Source organism: Orcinus orca, chromosome 8, assembly GCF_937001465.1.
Source record: "Orcinus orca chromosome 8, mOrcOrc1.1, whole genome shotgun sequence".
Classification (NCBI taxonomy): Eukaryota; Metazoa; Chordata; class Mammalia; order Artiodactyla; family Delphinidae; genus Orcinus; species Orcinus orca.
The window spans coordinates 96,647,741-96,667,535 of NC_064566.1; the positions used below are offsets into that span (position 1 = coordinate 96,647,741).

Here is a 19,795-nt window from a genome sequence, read left to right on the forward strand (position 1 = left end):
ACTGGGGCTGCGTTCCTCTCATTGGAGCCTGAGGGTCTGGTAGGACAGGGCTGGGGAAGCTGAGCGAATGACCAGAGTCCTCAAAGGAGGCTGAATTTCATTTCTAGGGACTTCAGCCACAGACAGTTCAAAGTCCCCTCCTGGATTCTCCACGGGCTTAGAGCTGACTGTGGGGGAGCTCCTGGCTAACAGCAGGGCCCTGGGAGACTCAGGGACGGCAGGCCTTTGTGCCAAGCTCGGAGCGCGGGAAACAGAGCTGCAGGCATCTCCCCAGAAAGCACTCGTGCTGTTGACTCAAAAAATAATAGGTGTTCATTTGCATGGCATTTTACATACAGGTTCCGTGCCCTGCGTTCCATCTCCTATCACTGGCACCACCGAAGCCCTCTAGGTCTCTCCTCTCCTGTCACCCCCTCTAGGAGCATCGCTGTGTCCTCCAGACTCCAGAACTTCCTCACCACCATCTAGCCCATCCTCGGATTAGGCTAGCCTGAGAAAAAAACAGCGGCTGGTCTCGCTTGGGTGAGACCAAATCTGGGTCCAGATTTGCACTAGAGAAGCAGGCAGGAAGCCTGACGGGCCTGGGCCCCGTTGGGCACCTCGGTGAGGGGTGCCCCCCCTGCCTGCTGGGAAGAGGAACAAAAAATCTAAGCCAGAGAGCCCAGAGAGGGGCCAAAAGGAGAGGAAACCCAGTAGTTGCTATGACGATGGGGTCCTGGCGCCCAATTTGCATAGGGCAATGATTTCCATACTGCTGGGTGAATTTCCATATCCCTGCCTCAAAGCCTGTTGGGGCAGGGAGTGGGGAGAGGGGAGAGGTCATTTGAAATTCAAATGAGGATGATTAAGCTTTTCTTGAGAAGGGAAGCACGCACAAGAAGGGTTAAGCCTGCTGGGAAATGTCTGCTCTGGACTCCAAGGTATCAAAGGGAGGTAGCACTGGGCTGGCTGCTCCCACCCTGTCCCTGTCCCCTCCCCTCAGGCCCCTGGAGGCCTGAGGGTGGTTGGCTGAGTGGGGTATTTGTGACCTCTGCCTCTCGGGAGAACCAGCTGGGTCCCCATCCCCGCCTAGCTCCAACTCAGTTTACCCCAGCGTCACAAGGATGATTGGGCTCTTAAGGACCATTGAGTGAGTTCTGGTCCTGGGCTCAGGCCTGTCTCCCTCTGCTGACAACAGACTAGTCATCTCAGTTTTTCTACCAGTGAGACTGGAGAAACAGTCTGCACCTTCTCGTCTGGCTGAGGAGATGTGAGGAGAGATGGAATCTGGACTCATCTCTACCATGAACCTGTGTCAGCAAGTCACCTCCCGTCTTCAGGCCTGAGTTCGTGCATTGGACGGAGGGTCTGAACTTGAGAGTCTCTAAGATCACTTCCGACTCTAAGATGCTGAGATCCGTGAGCACATGCTGACCCTTTGTGCTCACTGGTTATTATTTGAAAGGTGGGGGTTGCTGTACCTCTCAGTTCCTGTAACGTGTTAGGAAGGGCACTGCTGCCCCCAGCTTACCAAGGCGGAGGCATTAAGGGCATAGACTTTGGAGCCAGAGTCTGTATTTGAATCCCAGCTTTTCTACTTACTAGTTATATGACCTTGGGCTGGTTACTTAATGTCTCTGCTCGGTTTCCTAGACTGTAAAATGGAGGTAATAACAGGGATAGGCTCCTAGAGTTGCCGTGAGGATTTTTTGTTTTTGTTTTTCTTTTTTAATATTATGGAGAGTAAGGAACTTTTTTTTTTTTGATTTTTTTGGCTTTTTTTCTTTAATAAATTTATTTATTTATTCATTTATTTAGGGCTGCGTTGGGTCTTCGTTGCTGCACATGGGTTTTCTTTAGTTGTGGCGAGCAGGGGCTACTCTTCGTTGCGGTGCACAGGCTTCTCATTGCGGTGGCTTCTCTTGTTGTGGAGCACGGGCTCTAGGCACACGGGCTTCAGTAGTTGTGGCTCGCGGGTTCTAAAGCGCAGGCTCAGTAGTATGGCACACGGGCGTCGTTGCTCTGCGGCATGTGGGATCTTCCCGGACCAGGGCTCGAACCCATGTCCCCTGCATTGGCAGGCGGATTCTTAACCGCTGTGCCACCAGGGAAGCCCCTGCTGTGAGGACTGAATAAGCCAACCTGTGCAAGGCGCTTAGAGCAGAGCCTGCCATACAGTAATGCCATTTGCCAGTATTAGTATCAGAAGGACAGAGTGTCCACACATGACTCAGTGGCCAATCTAGGGACCCTCTATTAGGAATATGGGCTGTCTCCTGAGTAGACCTACCTGTGAATTCGTTCACTCATGGCCAACACACTGTCCTATCCACCTGCGCTTGGGAGTGGGAAGCGTGCTTTGGTGAGGGACCCTCAAACAAACTGACTCCAGGCAATCAGGAAATGGCCGGAAGAAGGGGAGGGAGTTGGTGGAAAGACCCCTCCTCCCAGGACCCAGTGTTTAGGGATGGTACAGATTCAAGGAGACTAGATGATGTTTATAGTTCTGGAAAAATCTTTTTTCCCCCCCTCAAGTTTCTGTGGCGACTCCATATGTGTTTTCATTTGGAGATAGTATGTCAATATATACCGTGGTGTGGTCAGCCTTGGCTGGTGGACAGACGTGGGCTTGAGTTTCTACTCGGCAATTTACTAATCAGTAACGTTGGGCAAGTTGATTGACCTCTCTGAGCCTCAAGTTTCCTCATCTGTAAAATGGGGATAATAAGAGCACCTACTCATAGGGTGGTTGTGAGGATTAAATGCTCTCCTGTGTATAAAATGTTTAATACAAAGCTTGGTGCATAGTAAATGCTCAATAAATGTCAACTATTAATTAATCCCTATTATTTGAAAATAGTGTTCTCCTGCCAAAATGTTTGAAAATTCTCTGATCTAGTCCCATTCTCCTATTTTATGGGGAAAGAGAGTGGGGTCAGAAAAGAGGAATGACTTTCTCAAGGTCACAGCAACGGGTTGAGATCCCTGTTTCTTTAAAAGCCCTTTCCCTACCCTAGAGGCAGTCCTCTGTCTTTTGCTTTTGTTTCCTTGTTTTGTTGGACAAAGTCTCCCCCCTCCCCATCATCCTTCCCTCAGAAGTGGCCCCTCCAGCCCTAGGAACACAGGCCCCAGAAGGAGAGGAAGCTACGTTACCCCGCGTGAGGGAAAGGGCATGGCATGGTGTCTGGATGCGGAAGACGGCTGTGTGACATTAACCAGCCCCGCCCTCTCTGAGCCTCAGTGTACTCACTGGTGAAACAGGAGTTCTGGAATCCCGGCCCTGTAGAACTCACAGGCAGGCGAGACTCTAATAAGGACTGGATATGAAAGTGCACTGCACAGAAAGGAACAAACCCAGTGCACGCCCCAAGACCCATGCGTGTTGGCCAGCGCACCAGCCCTGCAGCCACAGGCCTGAGATCCAACTTCCTTTCCTCCAGCTCAGGCGCCATGGCCCAGCCTCAGTTTCCTTATCTGTAAAACAAGTTGTGAGGCATGAATGAAACAAGAGTGTATCTGTGGCAGCTCTCAGAAGTGAGAGTTGTTCTACAAATGTGAGATAGCATCTCCCATCTAAGCTTTCTTACCACACACGTGCCCCTCTGAGCTGCACAAAGGACATCTGTGTGCCCACGTGAGGACCAGCGCCCGGCTGCACGCCCCTCTCGGTAGCTATCCTTGCTCTTCCCACCCACCCTTCTCACCCCCACTTCACTCAGTCCCGGGAAGGGGGTGGCGAAGTGTCTCTTACCAACCTTAATTCTCTTTGAACCTCTTCCCCTCTCAGGGCTGAGCAAGGAGTAGAGAAGGGGCTGGTCTGGAGGTGACCTTTAGGGAAGCCCTGGGCTATGGTGGAGAGCCAAGTCCGGGCATCGGAGCTCGGGCTTTGTTCCTGCTTTGCCATGTGTTACCTGTGTGACCTTTAGCTCATCACTCATCCTCTCTGGGACTCAGTTTCCCTACCTGTAAGTGGTGGGTGCTGCACTGGGAGTGTCTGTGTGGTCCCCTCGAGCACAAGAAAGTTCTGATAGAAAAATAGCGGCCAAGGTGCTTCTCTGACCTGTGCTTATTTAGGAGCGATGGGAACCCTGGGTTTCTTTAACAGAGTTTTTCCTTTGAAGTTGGATTTTTATTGTTTTCTAGGGTCAGCGGATCATGAGTGGAGACTTTGCTGGGGAACCTGGCCCTTTGGCCCCATTCCAGGCGGGGGCCTGAGTCCCTGGCCTCTTCAGCATAGCCTCTGACCATGCTGCCCACTTTGGGCCTCAGTGTGAGGCCAGCAGGAGGTACAGGGGCAATGCAGGGGGCCCCAGAGAGTCCCATCTATAGCTCAGACTGAGAAGAAACAGGAATTTTATTTCCTAAAAAATTCGAAGACCTCGGCGAGGAGCCTTTCATTTATCAAAGAATGATGACAGATAATAAAGGGAAGTCGGAGGAGGCTGGGCTTCCCTTTTAGCAAAGGTGGGCAGTGAGTGCCTTCCTCAGCTCCACGCTCCTGACATCTGTGTTAAGGGCCTGCAGACCAAGACTTCGGGGTTCAGCCTCATGACTGTGCAGGTGGAGAAACTCACTGGAACGCTCACACAGGCCGGGTTGCAAGGAAGCCCCGAGGTCAGTCGCGTTTACTCTGCCATTCTAGAGAGGAAGAAGCTTTAACTCATGAAAATCCCCAAAGCCACAGACGGTCAGAGGTGGAGGGACCCTGTAAGATCATCCTGTCCTGGGGTAGCAAGTGGGTTTCTTCAGGAGAGCTGTTTCTGATCATCAGTGGTGGTCACTGTGCACTGAGTTTAGGAAAAGGAAGCAAGTGAGGTGGTCCATTAGTGATGTCTGCCCTGGGCATGGCTCACACGCTGCATCTTTGCATCTGCTATCCACAGTCGGGGACACTCAGCTGGTGGAGACCTGAAGCTCAGATCTCCCATCCCCTATGCCGGTGTTCTTCCCACAGCCCATCAAGGACATCCTGTGTCCTGTTCTGCAGGTGGCTTCAGGGGCCAGCCTCAGTTTCCTCCTAGGCATTTCTTTGCTCCTACGAAGAAGGTGGCAGGAATATAGGCAGAATTTTTTGTTTTAACATGTAAGGAAAATTGAAGGCTATGGAGATCAAGCAACTTGCCCAAGGTCCAGCATAAAACAGCCTTTGAAGTAACCCTCAAGCTCAGTTTACAGTGTGTTCTCTGTACAGAGCTCTGACCATTAGGCAACAGTGCCCAGTTCCTTGGAGGGATCTCAAGTAACAAAAAAGGTAGGCATAGTGTCTGTGGGGTCTTGGGGAAAAGTGTTTTGACTGGGTTGAATGACCTCACTGGGAAGTCTCGTGGTTTGCTCTGGCGGCTGCCTGCCCAGCAGTGCTTCCAAGGTCCTGGTTGCTTTAATCATTGCTATCCCAGGAAGTGGCAGCACATTTGCCAAGTGGTCATAAAATGACAGGGGAAGTCTTGCTGGGTTAACCTGGGAGCGGAGCTGGTGAGAAGAGAAGCAGCCCGGAAATGGGAGAGGTTTGGCCTCATTGCAGAATGCTCTCTGCATGTTTACCAGGCAGGAGTGAAAATCCTGCTGGAACAGGATTCCTGTGCTTCCACCTCCCTCACCCAGAGAATTGCTCCCCAGGCAAACTCACATCCCAGCGCTGCCAACGCATGCAAATCAGCGGGCCTGTGAGGCTGTGGCTCAGAGGTGGGAAAGCAGAGGGCTGGCGCCGGCTCCTCCTGTCTACTGTCGGACAGAGGTCCTTGCCAGGTGGCTCGGACTGCTGACCTGGTGCCCACCAGATGCCAGGGAAGGAGAGGCAGAGGTGGAAGCTGCCTTTGACCCCTGCGCACCTCCTACAGACTGATCCTTGGTCTTTCTCATGGGGACTCCTTTGGGTATTACGGCCATCCTGGCCTAAGGAAATTCTATCCAGAATCCCGGGTCTCCCCACCAATTCAAGGTGCCTTTTACCCTCTTTTGGTCACTAAATCCCATTTTCTATGAACTGGGATGTTGTCTTCATAATTAACCCAAATCCCTCGAACTGTATTCTCGGCCTCTTCCTTTGTCTGGAGCTCTTTGGTATAGATGAACAGTTCTGGGTACCGTGTGGGACCAGGGAGATTCAGGAGTTGGGCCATTTCGCTGGAGCTTGGATGGAGTCCTCAGACATTGTCTGAGTTTTAGAGATGCTAGCAGTGGCGTTAACGCTAGCGTGGGAAGGATGTACCACGTTGGGGCTGGAGACATGGGTTTTTATCTTCCCCTGAGGATTATTCCCAACACATGCCCATGCTTTAAAAGCTCTGTTACTTCGTACATATTATCACTTAACCTTGTTGAGACTCAGTTTTCTCACTGTAAAATGGGGGTGAATAATAAGGCTTCATTTTCCCAAAGGCAGAGCACTCGCCCTGATTGTCTCTTCAGGTCCCTCCCAGCCCCGTGAGCCATAGTTCCAAGGTGTTTGCGCTCTGGCTTTCTTGCTAGAAGCTTCATGGTCCAGAGTTTCCCAGGAGACCATGAGAACCAAAACAGGCTTGGAGAGACCTTAGCTGTTGTCCCTTCCAGCTTGGCACAGTTCTTACCCATCTGCCCCAAGACATCCAAAGAGAGGATTCTGAAGCTTCCTTTGTGAGCCCTTTCTGCCCCATCTCTGCCCTCTGTGTTCATGTCTTTTAGTTGTGGGCAGAACAAACAGGACAGAGGGAAACGGTGGAGAGAGTTCTTTGGTCCTTCCTTGCCTCCCTCTGCAAATGCTACACAGTGACCAGCTTCTGGGAAGGGAAGAAAAAGCCCTGGTACATTTCAATCCGCTGCATTGAATCCTAGGACTTTAGAGCTGGAAGGAATTTTCAGTCCCCTGAGATCACCCGAGATCCCCCTCTTGATATTATCAAATTGCCCCTCAATTCAAATACCACTTCTATAACATCCCTGAAATAAGCAACCTCTGCCTGAATATTCCTAGCAATGGGGAGCCCTGTTGATGTGAAACTGTGGGTTTCGCTGCTGGACAATTCCATGTTTTACAGAATTCTTCCTTATACTGAGGTGAAGCCTGCTTCCCAGGAACCTCCACCAATGACCTTTGTGGAGCTGGGTCTTTGCAGCTGCAGACTAAGCCTGTTTCACATCCATGCCAATATTGGGGGAGGAAGGAAGAGTACACTGACATTTACTGAAGCACTTACTATGCACCAGGCACTATGCCAAGAAGATCTTACAAATGTTCCCTCATTGAATTACTTAAAAATTTTTTATTTTGAAAAACTTCAGATACATAGAAAAGAGAAGAAACAGCCATAACAGCTGTTAATGAACAGCCATATACCCATCACCTGGATTTAATAGTTGTTAACATCTTGCCATGTTGGTTTCATCCCTTTTGGGGGGAAATATTTTATTTTTAACTTTTTATTTCAAACGCACACAAAGGTAGACACTAAAACGATGAGCCCCATATACTCATTGCCTACTCTCAACAACCATCACATTTCTGCCATTCCTGTCACTGGAATATTTTCTTGTAAATTATAGACGTTATAACATTTCAATCCTAAATATGGCAGTATGTGTGTCTAAAATGTAAAAGACATCTAAGGGTAAGTGTTCTCCTCTCTAGGCTAAATATCCTTTCCTCATTTGGTGTGACATCTAAGCCCCTTACCGTCTTGGTCCTCATGTTGCGCAGCCCAGTTCATCAGGGTCCCTTTAAAAAATGTTGCCCTGAACTGGACATGATGCTCTCAGCTGAGATCTGCAAGTGATGCTCTCAGCAGAGATGTGCAACGGTCTGCATGCCTGCTGATGCACAGGATAGCATTAGCTTTTTAAGCAGCTACACCACACCTGTGCAGTACGCTCAGGCCAATACTGGCTTCAGTCAACTGAAATTCTCCCTTTTTGGGTTTCTTTTTCACATGCGCTTTTTCACTAGCGCCAGCCTCCTCTCTCTTCCCCTCCCCACAAGGAACTGCAGTTTGTTTATTTCCAGATACTGTCTGCCAATAAACAGAAATGGGAATCACTTTTTTGTTTTTGTTTGGGAGGGAGAGATATATTATATTTCTTTAGGAGATTTAACCTCTTTGAAAATGTAAAATACAGAGTATAGATATTTTGATGGTCAAGTATCTTAAATTATGCACACTTGAAGTTTTAATCACCATATGTATCTGCTGTTTACTCCATTGCTCTAGTTTGAGGTTATCGGTATTGTTGAAAAAACTCTTCATCAGGTTTCACATTGTAGCCCAGAGTCTTTGTTTAAGCTTTATTGAGGTGTAACTGGTAAATAAAATTGTAAGATTTTTACAATGTACATCATGTGATTTGATACGTGTATACATTGTGAAAGGATTCCCACCATCTAGTTAATTAACACATCCAACACCTGTATATTTATCTTTATATGTGTGAGAGAGAACATTTAAGTTCCACTCTTTTAATTTTAATTAATTTTAATTAATTTTAATTAATTTTAATTATACAGTACAGTGTTGTCAACTATAGTCCCCATGTTATACATTAGATCTTCAGACCTGATTCATCTTATAGCTGAAAGTTTGTACCCTTTTACCAACTTCTCCCTATTTTGAAACCCCTCCAGCATCTGGCAACCACTTTTCCACTCTCTGTTTCTATGAGTTTGACTCTTTTTCATTTTTATTTTTTGGATTCCACGTATGTGATACCTTGCAGTATTTGTCTTTCTCAGTCTGGTTTATTTCACTTAGCGTAATGCCCCCAAGGTCAATCCATGTTGTCGCAAACGGCAGGATTTCCTTCTTTCTCATGACTGAATGTAACCATGTAACAAGTTATATATACATAACATTTTCTTTATCCATGTATCCATTGAGGAACACTTAGGTTGGCTATAGTGAATAATGCTGCAGTGAACAGAGGAGTGAAGCTATCTCTTTGATACCCTGTTTTCATTTCCTGTGGATATACACCCAGAGTAGGATTGCCAGATCATATGTAGCAGATAGGCTTAAAGGTAGGGCATACTTTTGAGCAATTTGACTTCTTTAGTTGCCTACCCAGTATGAGGTAGAAAATTAGCTTTCTGGGTTAGAGTAGTTGTCAAAACATAATTCTCTAAGTTTAAAAAACTCTTTACTTTTTTCTCCTTTTTTTGGGTGGTAAAAAACATACAATATTAAATTTAAACATAAAACGTAAAATTTAAACATAAAATTTACCACCTTAATCATTTCTAATTTCAGCCTCCTCTATCTTTTATGTATACAATTGACCTTTTTTAACCTAAATGTAGGGCTTAGATGTATTCCTGTTACATTCTGTGTTGTTGGTTTTGGCCTCTTATTAGAATCGACCAAAATATTTTCTAATCCTGATTTCATTATCCAGTCGTCTGAATTAATCTCGCTCTCTGCCTTAAATCACTTCCAGATTTGATCGGCCTCAATACTGCTTATTTGCCTAAACTGTTGATTACAGTCTAATACTTGGTCTTCTCTGTGTTGGACTTGGGATGCAGTGGGTTTATTGCGAAAATTGTATGAGTATGGGAGTTGCAAAGTCCAAGCTTTAGTCCGAAATCAGGGTCTCTGAGGCTGTGTGACCACCGCAAGGTGCTCCCCTCTGAGGTTGGACTTCAGTATCTTTCCAATGCTGAAAATAATGCTCCGGCCCCTCTGTGTGTCTGTCCTGCTTTGTTTTTTTCTGCAAGTGGCTGCCATCTTTCAAAGCCAGAACTTGGATAATAGAATATGATCAGGTTTCTGCAGCTGGTGGCACCTATGATGTCTTAGATCTGAATAGAAGATTCGTTTTTGTAACAGTTTCTTAGTGTTTTGGATCAATTAAACACATAGTCATTCAGTTCCTTCTATGTGTTAAACACTGTTTTAGGCTCTTGGGGTACAAAAATGAATAAGATGTAATAACCCTGGCCTCTAGGAGCTCCCAGTTTCATGAGGGAAACAGACACACAAAACACTGACGTTTAAAAAATGTGGTAGGTGCTGGAAGAGGTATAAGTAGGAGAGGTGGAAACATAGAGGAGGAAATCCCTCATTTTGCTGTGGATAAGTTTCATGGAGGACGTGACATCTGAGTTGGGTCTTGGAGGATGACTGTGTATTTTCTAGGGAGAGAGGGCATTCTAGTCAGAGGGAAGAGCATGTGCAAAGTCCCTGACAAAGGAGCAGGCTCAGCCTGATGGAGGAGTGGCCCGGGATGTGTGGAGCCCAGCCCGCACCTGGAGAGTGCTTCCCAGCATATAGTTGAGCTTTACTGTATTCCTGGGAAGTGGGTGGAATTGAAACTATGGCCTTATTTTGCCATCAAGATGCCTGACGCTCTGGAGCTTCCTGTCTTGACCAAGGTCACACAGTTTGGGAGCGACGGAGCCAGGACTTGAGCCCTAATTCTCAGACTTCAAGTCCAGGACTGTTTCAAGTATGCCCTACTACTCCTGCACACCACAGCTTAAAGGGGTAGGAAACAAGTTTCTGGTGATTGTGGACCAGTATTTCCCACAATATGGTGATGGCATCCCTTTCTTTCTCTAGGAAAGAGGGGTGCCCTCCTCGCTGTTTCAAAAATGAATAAATTGGGTCCTGGGAATGGCTTGTCGGTCACCTCTCAACCTAGAGCATTAGGGCAGCAGCAGAACCCCAGTGAGCTTGATCTTGTCCCAGAGTTGCCAGGCACCGCCTCCCAGGCCTTTCCTGTAGGCTGGGTGGGGAGAGGTGCCAGGTGGAACAAGGTCCGTGAACATGGGAGAGAAGCAGGAAGAAGCAGAAGTAAAATGAGGGCTGAGGCCGTTTCCCCTCAGCCAGATCTGGAGAGAGAATCAACAGTGTCATCAGAAATGAACTAACGCCTGTATTAGACTATGTCATGGTGTCTCCACCTAGGCCCCCAGATGCTCTGAGTTCCTTCTCCCCAGCCGGGGGAAGCCATGTCTCCTGAGAATACTCTGACCTGCTTAGCAGTGGAATCAGAATCGGAGGTGAAGTCACTTTGGGGGACTGAACCTTTATTCAGTTCCCAGTGCTGAGCTAGTGCCACTCTCTGCTGCCCCAGAGTAAAGGGGTCTGTCTCCTGGGAGGCCTGGCTGGCCTGGGCCCCTCCAGTCCAGCCATTCAGTCAGCCTGGGACTCCAGGAGGACTAGGTCATGATACCGATGCAGGCCAGGATGAGTTTGATGAGAAGGGGAGACTCCACGTTCAGGCTCCAGGCGCAGCAGGTGCGTCCTCAAGGGGAGAGGCCTCTGGAGAGAGACCCTGGAGAGACTCCTGGACAAGAGAAATTGTTCTCTTGTCGGCTGGTGGGTTTTAAAATTAATCTCCGTGTGCTGTTTGCTTATCTTTTGCGTTTTGTGGATCTCACAAACAACACTCTGAGGGCATCCGCAGATATCGAAAGTGAAGACTTCTTAATTGTTCCCAATCCCGATGACCTCTCCAAGATGGACTGTTTTGGCCCTCAAGGTTTCTCCCCCTTTCTAGGTCTCATTCACATGTATGTTATTACCTCTTCTGGAGGCAATGATATTACACCTTCTCTTGCCTTCCAGACGCCATGCCTGCCTGGTCTTCCTCCTACCTGAGTGCCCACTCTTTCTTAGTCTCCTTTGCTGGCCCTTCCCCATCATTCCCAACCTTGACCCTTTTACTCTCCTTCATCTGGACTCAGTTCCTTTGTAAACTCATCAAGTCCTATGGCTTTAAATACCACCGATAAGCTGAAAACTACCCACCCTGTACTTCTGACCTGACACCTAGCCTGAGTCCAAACTCCTTTCCCTGTCTCTCCTGGGATCTTTAACTGGCATCTCAAAGTTAACACGTCCCAGAACATAGCATTTGATTTTATACCGCCAGCCAACTCTTCCCTGAGTCACCCCCATCTTGGGGAATGACTCCACCACTCACTCCATGGAGAAAGCCCAACCCTAGGAATCATCCTGCCTCTCCTTCCCTCGCACCACTCCTTGCAGCCATCAGCTGGCCCTGTCAGCTATCAATTCAAAATCCAGGTCCTTCTCACTACCTGCACGGGTGCCCTTCTATCCTGCACACTGCCCCCTCTCATCTGACCCACTGCGATAGCCTCCTGGTTGTTCTCCCTTCCTCCTTGCTCATCCCTACAGCTGATCACCGCAGGTGTAAACACTTAAGTCAAATCATGTCACTCCTCTGCTCAAAACCCTCTGATCACTTCCCAACGTCCTTGGCATGAAAGCTGAAGTCTTCAGCACAACCCGCCTGCCAGACCCACGGCATCTTTCCCCTGGTCACACCCATCCACATGTCTCCAGCCTTGCTGGCCTCGTCACTGTTCCTCAGCAGGCAAGCCTGTTCTTGCCTCCCTCAGGTCCCGATCCCTCTGTCTGGAGTGATCTTCCCCAGACCACCCTGCTTATGGACAGCCTCTGACACACTCTTCCCCTGACCATGTATTATTGCTCTCCATAGTAACTCTCTCTAAATGAAATTATATATTTGTTTTCTTATTCCTTTCATGTCTCCTCAACTAGAAAAGAAGCTCCGTGTGGTCAAGGACTTCTGTCTATCTTTTCCAGTATTATATTTCCAGTGCCTAGAACAGTGCCTGGTATAGAGAGTGTATTTAGCAAATACTTGTGGAATGAATGAATTTGCTTTTTGGTCAAATTTTAAAATCACTCCTTACTAGGCCACCTTTACAATGTCATGAAATAATTTTTAACATAAAAGCAATTTTATCTTTAAGTCTACACACACACACACACACACACACACACACACACACACACACACACACGCTATTTTCAGTCTGTGGGCCCTTCCCATCTTAACTCCCCTCACAGATTATCTATTTAGTCTTCGTTAGTCTCAAAATCAGGCTGCTATTCAAAGATGACTTCCCGTCTCACGAATTTCCTCTTTCTCGGAATCCTGGAGCCCTCAACTTCTGCTGTCATCTTGCTGGCCCAGCTGCTCTCGGAGACGCTTCACAACCAATCATACAGGCAAGGGCTTCACTTACCCGTTGTTTAGAACAGAGCAGAGGGAAGGGGGCTTAGCTTAAAGCTCCAGAGGATTCTCCTGGACCCCATTCACTCATCTATCAGGTGTTTCTTGAGCCTCTGCCCCATGTTAGGAACAGTGGTGGCCATCGAGGAGAAAAATGAATGTCATCCTCCTAGTTTTCAAGGAATTCATAGACTAGAGGGAGAGAGAAGCATGCAGACAAATAAAGAGTTACATGACATGTGCCATGCGGCTGGTAGAGAAGCCTGAAGGACCAGAGAGAAGGGGGACCAACTCTGTGGAAGGGAACAGTGCGTGGAGGTGTGGAAACGGGAGAGGTGTGGCGCGTTTGGACATGAGCGAGCTTTCCATGAGTCTGGAGCACAGGGTACATGGGAGGGAGGGAGGTGAGATCATGAGAGGCAGCAGACAAAGCAGGGAAGGTAGGCAGAAACCAGGTCATACAGGGAATTATATGTTAGACTAAGAAATTTGGACTTCATTCCAAAGCTACTGAAGAACCGATGGAAAGCAGAAGAATTTTCTGATTGAAAGTTCTGAATTCATTCACATGTTCATTTATTCATTCATTCAACCAATATAACTTGAGCTCCTATTATATACTAAGCCTAGTGCTAGGCTCTGGGTGGTATTTAATATCATTTTCTTGCCATTATAGAGCCAATAATCCATGGGGCACAAAGGAAGATTGTTTGGCAGCTCCTGCCCTGAAGAGCTGTATGAATAGGAAATTTCATTATAGCAAAGAATGGAAGCAATTTCCCTAATAACAGGTATATGTTTAAGCAGATTCTGGTATCTCCATAAATGGAATATTATGGAGCCATTAAAAATGATCTTTGCAAACATAGGAGAAAGATTTATGACGTTCCTTAATAGTGTAGGAGAAAGATTATGACGCTCACTGGAAAATGCAGGGTAAAAAATCTATACAGGGCTTCCCTGGTGGCACAGTAGTTGAGAGTCCGCCTGCCGATGCAGGGGACACGGGTTCGTGCCCCGGTCCGGGAAGATCCCACATGCCGCGGAGCGGCTGGGCCCGTGAGCCATGGCCGCCGAGCCTGCGCGTCCGGAGCCTGTGCTCCGCAACGGGAGAAGCCACAACAGTGAGAGGCCCACGTACCGCAAAAAAAAAAAAAAAATTGAGTAAAAAAAAAAAAGATCTATACAGAGCGATATATATCAATGAGGAAAAACAAGCATAAAGAAGACCATAAAATATACAAAAATATTAATTGCAGCTGCCTCTCTGCAGATGGATTTTTCTGCTACTTTTTACTTTATCTGTACCAAAAAGTTTTCTCTATTAAGCACACATTTACTTTTTCAACCCAACATTTATTATAAAGGGAAAAAGATGAATAAAACCAAGAATGAAAGTTGGGGGTGGGTGGAAACAGGGGTGACACTCATCTACCTGACATGATTTAGGTGTCATCAATGCTGGAGGGCTGGGATAGCGGGAGGACTTCCTGCCTTCGGGCAATTCCTTTAGGATTTGTGGCCGGCCATTCCTTGCTTTTCCATTATAGCATGTATCACAGCTTCTGTCTGAGGGCATTTGGCAGAAGCAATCTGGTGTGGCAAGTTCTAATCTCAGTTAGACTCTATGTGACCTTGGACAAGTCAGTCTCCCCTTTCCCTGGTTACCTACCTTCCTGAAGGAGATTTTCCAAAGACTTTTCCAGGAAACAGGATAAGCAAGAAGATTCTGGCCACAGGGCAGGCATTTTGTTCTTTTTCAAAATAAAGATAAGCCCATCCCAACATCCTATTTTCCACTAACTTTCAGTCTCTTCCAATCCTGCTAGCTATTAATGTTTTCTTTTTTTTTTTTAATCTCTTCCAGGAAATGATCGAAACGGCTTAGATTTCAACAGGCAGGTAAGGACATTCAGAAGAAAACCTTTATTCTATAAATTTTGGGGGTCATTCATACTATGTTAGGTGTGGGGACACAAAGAAGATTAAGGGAAGTTTGAGAGTGTTTATTCATAGACTCATAGCTCTCAGAATTGAAAGGTGTCTTTCAAGGGCTTTTGCATCCAACCCCTCCCCCAATCCACAATCCAACGTTGGGGTCACCTCTTCATTATGTCCTCGAAAGAGTACTGACAGCGCAGCCCTATTTAGGATTATCTGTAGGCTGGATGTGGTCTGGAATCTAAGACCACAACTCTTTTCCCATCAAAGCTCAGCTTGAGTTGCCTCTTGGGCAAGTCTGTTTGCATGGCCTGACTATGTGTAGAGGAATTTGAGGAGGTGCAAAAGATGGAGGGTTGGGTTCCTCAGGGAACTCCTGATTTATTTACTTATTCATTTACTTCTAACATTTTTATTGAAGTATAATTGCTTTACAATGGTGTGTCAGTTTCTGCTTTACAACAAAGAGAATCAGTTATACATATACATATGTCCCCATATCTCTTCCCTCTTGTGTCTCCCTCTCTCCCACCCTCCCTATCCCACCCTTCTAGCTGGTCACAAAGCACCGAGCTGATCTCCCTGTGCTATGCGACTGCTTCCCACTAGCTATCTATTTTACGTTTGGTAGTGTATATATGTCCATGCCACTCTCTCACTTTGTCCCAGCTTACCCTTCCCACTGCCCATGTCCTCAAGTCCATTTTCTGTAGGTCTACGTCTTTATTCCCGTCTTGCCCCTAGGTTCTTCGTGACCATTTTTTTTTTTTTTTTAGATTCCATATATATGTGTTAGCATACGATATTTGTTTTTCTCTTTCTGATTTACTTCACTCTGTATGACAGACTCTAGGTCCATCCACCTCACTATAAATAACTCAATTTCATTTCTTTTTATGGCTGAGTAGTATTCCATTGTATATATGTGCCACATCTTCTTTATCCATTCATCTGTCGATGGACACTTAGGTTTCTTCCAAGTCCTGGCTATTGTAAATAGCCAAAGGAACTCCCAATTTAAAAGAAGACAGAGGACAAAACAGGGGAGCCAGGACAAAAAGAGCTCTGGAAGGAGGGTGTAACCCAGCTCAGTGGGACAATGGAGATACAAGGTGGGCGCCTTTAAAGGAACAAGCTGAGTGGAGTTCAAGTTAGTCGGGGAGGGTTTCAGGCAGGGGAAGGTGGTGTTGGACGGATTGAAGGATGGATAGATCTGGATGTGTAAAGAGGAGGGTGAATGAAGAGAGGACCTTCCCATTGAAGTTAGAGGCTGATGGGAATTGGGGGCTGAGGGCAAAGACAAGGTGTGATGTCAGATGGTGGGAGGGTTCATTGGGGGGACAAAGTCAAAATTGGAGACAAGCAGGAAGCAACACTGGGCCCTAGAGTGAGGCAGAGACGTGAGAATTAGAAACAAAGTCAGAAAGCCTGGGTTTGGGTCCTGTTTGGGCCACCAGCTAGCTGTATAAGTTTGGTCAAGTCACTTAATATTTTTAGTATGAGTTTTCTCAGCTGAAAAATTAATTTATTTCATAAATTTGGGGTGGGGGAGGGAACATGTACTGTGCCAGATGTGGGAATACAAAGAAAATTAAGACATGATCTCTTCCCTGGAGGAGCTCACAGTCTAGATTGAGGAGTGGGGGAGATAGGGATAGAGGGAGAGGGAGAGGGGAGGGGAGAGAGAAACTCTTGAGTGGATAATTATAATACAATCTCATTCATGCTTTATTGAAGGCGTGTAAAAAGCATGGTGTCAAACAGAAATGAGAATACTTCATTCTTCCCGGTAGCTCAGGGCAGGCTTCACGGAGGAGGTGATATTTGATTCTAGCTCTGAAGAGTCAGTAGAGTTTGTCAAGCAGAGAAGAATGGGCTAGAGAAGGAGACAGCCAGGGGGAAGGAAAGACAACCCCAATTTGGGGATACATTTGATACTCACTAGGGGTCCTTCCCACTCATATCCAGAGTCCAAGTTTAGAAGCAAGTCAGGGGTGGAGGTCAAACTCAGACATATGTTCTTCTCCTCCTTTATCTGTAGAGTGATTTGAAGTCCCTACCAACATTTCCTGAAAGGCTTTTAACTCTGGGTACATCCTTCACGGTTGGAGAGGAACAATCTGGAGTCCTAACCCAAAACCTCTTAGGCAACTTCTGCAATTGTGTTCATTGGGGAAGTTTGCTAACACATGGAGGCCAACTACTCTCCCTCTTCCCTCAAGACCTAAGACAGAGGTAGGCTTCAGTTAAAGACACATCTAGGTGAGCTACGAGGAAGGACTTGCAGCCAATGTGGCTTATCACACAATGGAAAAGCTACCAAGGGAGGGAGACTGTGGAATCAGCTTCTCTCTCAGGGTCTTTAAAGATGAGACAGATTCTCATCTAAGGGATAGTTTGACCAGGTTTGTTTCCAGGGCAGGAGGATGGAGGACATTCCCGAGGACTGAGTGACCCTGAAGGAGCCCTCGGCAGGTTGGGACACGGCCTGTTGCCTGTGCTTTCCCAGCCCAGGGTCCGCCTCTCATGGTCCCTTGGACGAGATGCACGTGGAGGAGCCCATCCCACACCAAGACGTGGTGGCACCAGCCCAGCCCGGAGGTGGCCCGCTCCACAGGCCCAGTGGGTTTGGCTGCCTGTGTGATCTTTCTAGAGCTTGGGAAACCCTCGTGCTTAGGACAAGGCTAGGGACAGCCCCTCTGGCCCCAGCAGCCTACAGAGAGGCCCCGGCCCTTTGAACATCCTTTGGGGTATGGTTTCCCCACCAGTTGGGAGAAAGTTTCCTGGCTTCTGTCAGGGGAAAGCCTCACTAGCGTTCACTTCCCTTCGATGAGCCTCGTGGGAAGGGGGGAGTTCCACCCTCCCCTGGGAAGGGTTTTTGGATTTCTCATTACTGACGAGAACAGACACAAAGATCTTTTCTTTAAAGAGGTTGGAATTTGGGAGGAAGAGAGGCTCAGCTGGTCACGCTCATTTACACACTTAGACTGGAGCTCTTCTCTGTGCACAAGCACACATGTCCACGCCCTCCCCAAGGCCCTCCTCGCTCCCTCTCACTGTCTCTCGGATGCCTCAGATACCAAGGCCCACACCCTCACATTCTCACCAGTTCACTTACGGGCCTGCAGGTGGGCGCCAGGATTTCTCAGGCCCTTGCACTGACAGTGATACCCTCGTGCTTCATAACAAGGGAAGTAAACCAAAGTTGGCGACCCCGAGCCACTGGGCAAAGTGCTGTTGTCACTTTATCTCATCTGATTCTCACTGTATACCAAGTGTTACTATCCCCCTTAGACAGGTAAGGAAATTGCCTCCCAGGCAGCCCCACCTGATTAGGCAAGGGATTTGAGAGGTTAAGTAATCTGCTGAAGGTCACTCCGATTGGTCAGCAGGCAGAGCCAGGACTTGAACGCACATCTCTTTGACTCCAGAGCTCATTTTTCCCATGATGCCTTGCAGCAGCCTCCTCTGCAGTCTCTCAACTCCCCTCTTCCTGAACATACACATCGTCCTTAGAGAGAGGCCTGGGAGCCAGCGGCTGGGTGTGACCTCACCATGACTAACTGGGAGGAAGTGGGAGATGCAGGGAGCGGGGAGGGGAAGAAGGAGTGTTGTGTAGGCGCGGCCTCTGTGTCTGATACAGAGACGGGGTGGCAGACGCAGGAGAGCAAAGGATGAGTCGCTGCCCTTGGTGAGGCTCACATTGGAAGGCCCCAAGCCAGGCGGTGCAGCTGGGAATTGCAGCCAGGCTCTGGGCGCACTGCTGTCCTAAGGTTGCATGAGCGAAGGATGCTGCCTCATCATGAAGTTTCATGCTGAGCCTCTTAACTTCCTGGTCCCAGGAAAGCAGCCTGAGCCTGTTTGGGAGATAATTGTGAGCTGACCCAGAGACCCAGAAACAGGGCCACCCCTCAGTCCCCAGGAAAGCTTAAGACAGAGTTGGGAGGCAACCGAACAAGGCCAGATCCCTGGACAGGGAATCAGAGGTCCTGGGTGCTGGTGCTGTTTCCACCCTACACAGTCCTCTTCCCCTTTCTGGGCCTTAGTGTCCTCGTGAATAAAAGGAAGACATTTGCTTGAGATGATTGCTAAGACCCCTGCAGTCTGTACGTTATGGTCCCATCGATATTCTCATGCCATATCCTGTTTGGTTTTGCTTCCACTTTCCTTTCATGTTTTTCTTTGAAGAGAAATGGGGAAGAGAGTGTCCATTTCTTCACCCTGAGCTGTAGAGAGTGAGGAGGAATATGTCACATGGAATCTTTCCAGCCTTTATGATCTTGTGTGATCCAGCGAAAAGAATCTTTTGAAATTCAAGGGGCAGAGACAGGAGGACCCAGCAGGTTGGATCTAGGGCCAAACATTCACTCTTTGAATATTTAGTCTTTCCTAAGAGCTGGAGAGAGTGTGTCATTGGTAAGAAGATAAATGGCAATGAACTCTGCAGTGCATTCTATAAGAGACATAAGAGTACTGAGCTCTGAGATAGTGCCCAAGGATGTCACCAAAGAGATGGTGTTGAAGCGGGTGACAAGGGAAGAGAAGGGGGTTTGACTGACGGGCAGAGAGGGGAGGCAAGAATATTCCAGGCATAGGAGACAGTAAGGGTGAAGCCTCACTATGTAAAAGGGAACTGTGAGAAGGTCAGCATGGGATGTGATGGTGGAAGATGAGGCTGGGCCGGATTGTGCAGACCTTTGAATACCCAGCAAAGAAGTTTATTTATTTATTTGTTAATTTGGCTGTGCTGCATGGCTTGTGTCATCTTAGTTCCCCGATCAGGAATTGAACCCGGGCCCTCGGCAGGGAAAGCGCAGAGCCCTAACCACTGGACCGCCAGGGAATTCCCAAGAAGTTTAGATTTTATCCTGTGGGCATTTTCAAGCATAACTAGTTTGAT

General features: G+C 47.6%; 1 protein-coding gene across 14 annotated transcripts in view; it reads left to right on the plus strand.

Annotated features, from left to right (window-relative positions):
* POU2F3 (POU class 2 homeobox 3) overlaps window positions 1–19,795 on the plus strand; it is an 83,529-nt gene that overhangs the window by 15,631 nt on the left and 48,103 nt on the right. For 9 of the 14 annotated variants that reach the window (XM_033407306.2, XM_012537067.3, XM_033407309.2 and 6 more), the window contains one exon: window positions 14,822–14,856. The exons of 2 other annotated variants lie outside the window; for them this stretch is intronic. In XM_033407306.2, the coding sequence (XP_033263197.1) occupies window positions 14,822–14,856 (35 nt within the window). Of the gene's footprint in view, window positions 1–12,882; window positions 12,951–13,630; window positions 13,746–14,821; window positions 14,857–19,795 lie in introns of those variants that run through there. 3 more of the 14 variants (XM_049713297.1, XM_033407312.2, XM_033407307.2) reach the window with 3 other exon arrangements.